General features: G+C 37.7%; 1 protein-coding gene across 1 annotated transcript in view; it reads right to left on the bottom strand.

Annotated features, from left to right (window-relative positions):
* cux1b (cut-like homeobox 1b) overlaps window positions 1-7,243 on the bottom strand; it is a 27,591-nt gene that overhangs the window by 10,548 nt on the left and 9,800 nt on the right. Inside the window, exons 3-9 of the mRNA XM_016528101.1 lie at window positions 7,108-7,240; window positions 6,481-6,604; window positions 5,348-5,424; window positions 4,960-5,026; window positions 4,216-4,264; window positions 2,653-2,757; window positions 1,254-1,442 (exon numbers count right to left, since the gene is read on the bottom strand). Coding sequence (XP_016383587.1) covers window positions 1,254-1,442; window positions 2,653-2,757; window positions 4,216-4,264; window positions 4,960-5,026; window positions 5,348-5,424; window positions 6,481-6,604; window positions 7,108-7,240 — 744 coding nt within the window. The remainder of the gene's footprint in view (window positions 1-1,253; window positions 1,443-2,652; window positions 2,758-4,215; window positions 4,265-4,959; window positions 5,027-5,347; window positions 5,425-6,480; window positions 6,605-7,107; window positions 7,241-7,243) is intronic.

The raw sequence follows: 7,243 nt of genomic DNA, 5'->3' as shown, positions 1-7,243 counted from the left end.
AACGGTTATTCCATATACGTAGTAAGGTTTCACAGAATAAAACAGAGCAAATAAAGTGTAGTGATATTAATAAAAACAGTATTCTTCCACCAAACAATGTAGTTCCTCAGAAACAGTTGTGGTTGCAACAAAGTGGTTGCCAAGCAACAGACAAAGTAAACAAAGGTGTATGTTACTTTATAGAGTAATTTACAACAGCTTCGAATGCGGCTCAGCCAATCAGAATCAAGCACCGGAACTATCCGTTTTATAATGATAAATAATGATTTGTACCTCAACCTCTGTTAAATCAATTGGTTAATTGTCTGAACTCACAAGCCATCGTTCTGAATCTCTTTTAACAAATCAGTCAGAGCCACTGAATCTCATATTATCAGCTTAAAAAACGACTTCTGTGCTTTTCATACTTAAGGTCCATGAGATGCTCTTGAGTGGTAATGTGTACAGACCAGTGGTTCCCATGAAAATATACTTTTTAATTTTCAACTAATAATAAGCTGTTTTTTAAGTGTGCAGGTGTGTAGTATGAATAAAATACTAGTATAGGTATACAAGAAAAGGAAATATTTTAATACAATTTCATTAATAAACGTGATAAGCTTCAACTGTTATGACATTAGTCAGGTCGCACATTTTCCTACTCATTCCTTCTGTGTTTTCTGTACAGTATCTCACAGACATTCTGTGCCTTTATTTGGATGAGCACCCAGTTTATTTCTGTGGTCATACCAACTGCAGAAATCAAACATCAAACATTGAAGCAGCTTCAGCTACAGTAAGCACCAGACTTGCAGGACTTCAGCTTTTTCTGTTTATTAAGAAAAATATCCAGGATGCCAGTTCTGTCTTGCAAACTGAAAGTCAAGAGTAAAGGCCCCGATATACTTCAAGCGAAATCGAAGAACGAACTGATGTGACGTAATTTCGAACAAAATCCGGCCAAAACGAAGTTCGTTTTGGGAGTTCGAAATGGCTTGCCAAAGCGAACTTTCCGGAAGAGTTCGTTCCCTCTGCAAAACCCCTTCGCACTACCATTGGTCCGTGACGATTACGTCATAGAAGGTGTGCGCTGAGGCTCCGCCTTCTTTCACGCAGAACTCTTCTCTGGGTTCATTTCATGCTATGAGCTCGTACTATGAACATATTTACATATTAATATAAACGCTGCTTTACCCCTAAACGAAGAACGTTAACAACCTGTTTTGAGTATATCGGGGCCTTAACGTAACAGTGGTTTGAGTGAGGTTGTCTACCTGGAGCGTGGCGGTCTGGCTCTTGAGCTGCTGCTGTAGCTGGCTGATCTGAGCGGCTGAGCTCTCTCGGAGCGTGGAGAGGCTGGCCTGAAGTCTCTGGACGTCCTCCACCAGCTGGAGCATCTCACGCTCCTTCGCACTGAGCTCCGACTCCAGACTCGAGCGCGACACCAGCTCGCCACTCTCATCCTGATTAACACACACACACAACACACTGAGCGCCATATAAACACACACACACACACACACAGAGCTGGATGTGTCAGATCTCTCACACACATGTATTTCTGATTTCTGTGCATCACTGATGTGCTGCGGACGAATGAGGTGAATGTGGACCAACAGTAACGTTAGCCAGAATCACAGTGAAGCACCTGCTAGAGTCAGAATTAGGGCTGTGTAACGCTTACGTCTCTAAGAAAGATGACACGAACAAAGCTAAAGAGGAGTACAAGAATAAAGGTAAAGAAGACGGAGATCAGGGCTGGGTTTACCAGACAACTATGCACCTCACTTGCATAACCACCATAGTATGATGCATCATTTACATGGACCAGACAGCTGTTGTTTTTTATCACATTCATACGCACTCTGTAATTGCCGTACGCACATTACTGTAATCTCTTTGTGACAAACACAGGATTTGAGGACTACTTTGCTATTTTTATTCACTTCGGCTTTGCTTTGTTTTCAAATGTTTGATAATTATACAACTTTAGCAGCTTTAATAAGAATGTATGTTAAGACTATGCAGTGTTTTCTTTTTACATTTGGTCATTCAATTTCTGTAGCATTTCTTACTTGAACACTACTGTTAGACAGTGCAAATAAACTATTTATTTGTTCTACCGTATTTAATTGTTGTATTGTTTGTAATTTCCTTCTTTGCTCTTATTTTATTACTGACTGTCCACAATAAGCTTTTGCCTACATTAGTTAGGCAAGTATTATTAAAAAAAAACAATTATTTATTTGCTGTTTTTGACAGTTGTTGTCTTAAAAAAAAAGTTTATTTTGTTGACTCAAAACTATGATTTTATGTTAAAAGCAGTGTTTATATGATCATATGTGCTACATGATCATATAATCACTGCTTTTAACGTAAAATCATAGTTTTGAGTCAACAAAATAAACTTTTTTTTTTTTTAAGACAACAAATATGTGACCCTGGACCATAAAACCAGTCATAAGGGTCAATGTTTCAAAATTGAGATTTATACACCATCTGAAAGCAATATACCCCAGCGACTTAACACTGCTTTTGTGCTGCAGGGTCACATTTGTGATTATAGCAGAGGTTTAGTTTATTTCAAGAAACCATATTGAGGAGTGTAAGATCCACACTAGCAACTAGCTCTACAGTAGAATATGACACAAAACAGCAGTGGAGAGCTGGTACCGTGTACGGAGTCGAGTCGATCCGTGTCGGAGGTTGGGTTGATTTGTTGGCTGAAGTGAGCTGCTCTCTCAGAGCTTCCACCTCTCTCTCAGCAGCTTCTGCTCTCTGCAGTAAAACATCACCAACAGAGTTAATAACGCCACCATCTTCCAATGGACATTCTGTCATCATTCACTCAACCGAATATCGTTCCAAACCCATGAAACTTTGGCTAATCTTTGAAACACAAATTAAGATGAAACCTGAGAAGTTTCTGTCCTTCTATTGAAAGTCTACACAACCAAAATTTCAAAACGATATTTCTAGATTAACCCTCTGGGCCTCTTCGTTTAGGGGTCACACTGGGCTCCTTTGCAGTCAAAAGTGACCGAAGCCTTGAAATGTAACTTTTTTTTTTTTTCAGGAAAATCAGTGTAATACATTTTTGTTTAATAATATTTTGTGATTATTATTTAGAATTTTGAGGGGATTTTATGATACTATGCAATATTTATAAAATTTTAATGAGCTATTTTTTCCCATTAGAATTAATATATTTTTATTTTATTATTTATTATTTTTCAATAAATGCAATATTTCATGTTTAAAACAGAGTGAAAACATTTAAAATCCATTTTTTTGAAGTGAGAATTGTGTCATCTGGTGGCATAAAAAAAATTAAAACTTGTGTAATGTCATGTAAACTCCTGTATAGTTCCCTACATACATATATACAGATGCCTTTGGATTCCCACTGTTTTTTAGACATAATTTCTAAATTTTATTAGGTTTTACTTTTAGCTATATATTTAGACATTCTAAAAGACTACTTTTTGTCAAGGTTTCGATATTTTTTGGTTAGATAAATATCAGGTTTTGCATTATGATTTCAATCAATCATTGAATATTCTCAAAATTTGCTCTGTTGCATTCTTACCAGTTCATTTCTGTGTGTGTGCGTGGGTGTCTATTTTGCTCTCTTGATATTTTAGAGAGTCACCCCTTGATTGCTGTGTACTTTTGTTCTGCACAGTGGCTGATTTGTAGTTTGTACCACCAAAAGATTCTCTGAGTTTTCGTATTTTTTTGTATTTCCCATTTCCCAGCCAAGAGTGACTCTTTTTTTTTTGACCCTTTAACATATCCGAATCATGCCCATGATTTTTTTTTGTGTGTTCACACAAATGTCAACAATTCTGTGTTTTTCTGTCAATATGGGGTGCTGTGTGTACATTAATGAGGAAAAAAAATTAACTTAAATGATTTTAGCAAATGGCTGCAATATAACAAAGAATGAAAAATTTAAGGGGGTCTGAATACTTTCCGTACCCACTGTACATGTTTCCTGTCAAAAATGACCGAAGAGGCCCAGAGGGTTTGGAATGACATGCGTGTCAGTAAATGATGGCACAATTTTCAGTGTTTTTTTTTTTGTGAACTAACCCTTTCAACGTCCTTTTTAACATATTAACAATTCATGTATTATTTTGAATATAAAAATGCATAATCAGGACAAGGAAAAACTGTGTCTGTCATAACTAGTACGATCTGGAATCTTGCTTTATAACAGGAATGAATCTGTACCTGATTGGCTCGCTCCAGATCAGTCATCACCATGTCAACCTCATCAGCCCTGAGAACCGAATAAATTCAGCATTAGCGCTCTTGTAGTAGTGTACAAATGCAGAGATGAATTCCATGTGCTTCGATGCTCATTATGTGAGCATGCGTTCACACTGTATTAATGCAGCACACACTCTTAACACATCTGTTAACATACGATGACAATGACCATGACGGTCTAATCATGTCACTATAAGCAAGAACTTTTTTGGAAGGAAATTATTTGACGCATTCATCTGTGAATTGTCTGTGAATGTCTCCTTGTAATGGATGTAATCTGGACTCTGTTCTTCTCCTTCCTTCCTTGAATAAGTTATGGTTGACCTTCACACTGAATATAAAACAGCATTAAAGGACCAGACTATATCTATATCTATGCTGATTTGGCACTCAAGAAACAGTTGTAATGCTGAATATTTCAGTGAAACTGTATGCATTTTTCTTTATTCTTTGATGAATAGAGAGAACAGCATTTATTTGAAACAGATTTTTTTGTAACAAGGTAAACGCCTTCGCTGTCATTTTTGATCACTTTAAAGTGTTCCTGCTAAATAAAAGTATTAATTAAATATGAAGTAAATCTAACTATTGAATGGTAGTGTGCAATGTTGAACATTGTTTATCACAGGAGAGATGCATAATAAATTGACTGATAAATACATGTGAATGATGATATGAAGTTGTTTAACACAAACACACACTTACTTTGCAGTCGACTCTTCATCATATTTGGTTTTCAGGTCAAAAAGCTCAGTCTGAGTTCGTTCAAGTGCTGCAAAGACACACAACAACATATGCTGATCTATACAATAATATCAAATATATAACATAACCTCCAGCACACAAACACACACTCCTGTTTATCAGTACATGGAGGAAGAGTTTCTGAAAGAATGATTCACTCAGAAATCAAATACAGATTAGATTTTTAACAAAAGATGACATTTGCATTCAGTTTTGCTTAAAAAGGAACCAAGTGAATTCAAACGGAACGTGTTGCATTGTGAACACTGTTTGAGATGAACGGCACTGACAAATGAAATGAAAACGGGCCTCTGAGTAAACAGACGGGTGAGAGCAGCTGTTCCTGTACCTGTCTGCAGGGTCTGGGCTTTGAGTTCAGCTTCCTGTAGTTTACCAACCAAAGACTCATGCGACTCCTGGAACTTCCTGTTAGAACAGAACGAGAGATACTTTACTCACCGTGACAAAAAAACGATAGGACACAGAGAGAGAGAGAGAGAGAGGAACAGGATCCAAACACATGACGAGTCATTTGTGAAAACAGACTCCAATTACATAATGCTAACATTATTGAAATCAGAGATCTTAAATCTCCAGCCCTGATCAAACACACATGAACAAGCTAATCAGGCCTGAAAATTACAGGCAGGGCCAGTTGTTCAAAAAGTTTCATCTGGATCAGAATGATCTGGATTTGGAAATCCCATGCTTTGCTATCCAGGATCAGGTAACCCATCTTACTTTTGTGCCGGTTTTTCAAAGCAAAACTGGATTGGATCACCCTGATCCAGATATACACTTTTTTAGATTTCCAAATCTGGATTACTAATGCTCTACGGAGCCCCTAAAGGGACGTGGTGATGAAAAAAAAAAATGAGATGGAAAAAAAAAAAAGCCAATGTTTTGCATTCTAGTTTTTCATTGCATTTACACAAATAACTACTTCTGTCTGGTTCATCTCTGATGATTGTGTCAATGTAGTTTACAATCAGTGATTAAAAAACAAAACAAAAAAACTTTAAATTAAATACAATATTTTTGTTTGATATTGACAGCTGTTTGGGGATATATTACATGTTACAAATGTTGTATTTTTTGGACCAGTTTTAAAGTTTTATTACATGTTTTTTCCTTGAAATCCACCCTTCTGCTGGGATCAGAATAATCCAGGTTTTTTTGGATCAAAAGTATCCCAATCTTACTAAAACGCTTGAACAACACAAACTGAGGCCCGTGAGTTTGATCAGGGTTGAAAATTAAATATTTCTAGACCTTCAGAATTACAAGTTAATGATGTGGACAATTTCAACAACCTGCTAAAAATGCACAATCTGAAGTGGCAGAATAGAACAACTACATCTTTTAATGCAATTAAATGCCTGGTCTATTTCAGTAAAAGTGACACGTGACGTGACCGCTCATGATTTAGACATCTAAGCTGTGGATTTTATAAAGATGAGATGGAGCATGATGGGTACTGACCTCTCTTTCTCCGCATAGTCTTTATGAATCTGTTGGTGTTTCTCCAGGGCCAGATTCTCTGCCTGGCTCCTCATGCTCTGCTCATAGTCTCTGATCTTCTCCTTTAGTGTTTTAATGGTCACTTCTACAGACACAAAGCAAGTTTCAGTGAAGCCGTAACACACACACACAGAACCTGTGCTAACACACTCCTCTGATTCTCAGCCTGGTGAAGTGGAGCCTGTTGTGATCCATCCCTGTGTTTACACAGCCTTGAGAAATGAAAAATGATGCAGAGGGTTTGCGCTGCTATGATGTTCAAACAGAAAACAATCACAGTGTTCGTGTACATAACACTGGCACTTCGGTGTTGTGCCATTTACAGTACTGGAGATGATTCTTGCGTACTGACAGCTGCTAGACAAGAGACTGATACTGAACCCCCAGATTTGCACAGTGTAACATATTCAGTAATGCAACGTTGTTCCAATACCACTTTTTTCCAGAACGAGAACAATACTGATATTTTCATGAACGGTCAGTGGCCGTGCAGTTTGAGTCTCAGCCTAACCTCATCTCTACTACATCATGGAGAAAAGATGACAGGATGTTTCCAGTGTTACGAGTGTGTGTGTGTGTGTGTCTCACCCTGGTTCTTGACCTCAGCAAACTCTTTGTTGTATTCCTCGAGCGTCTCACGCAACTTCTGGTTTTCTGTATCTATATCATGCATCCTCTGGACCTTCAGATGCAGCTGCTGCGACAACTCCAGCGCCGCCCCCGG

Source organism: Sinocyclocheilus rhinocerous, unplaced genomic scaffold (genome assembly GCF_001515625.1).
Source record: "Sinocyclocheilus rhinocerous isolate Xijiao unplaced genomic scaffold, SAMN03320098_v1.1 scaffold601, whole genome shotgun sequence".
NCBI classification, from domain to species: Eukaryota; Metazoa; Chordata; class Actinopteri; order Cypriniformes; family Cyprinidae; genus Sinocyclocheilus; species Sinocyclocheilus rhinocerous.
This window is presented reverse-complemented; position numbering and strand designations above follow the sequence as displayed.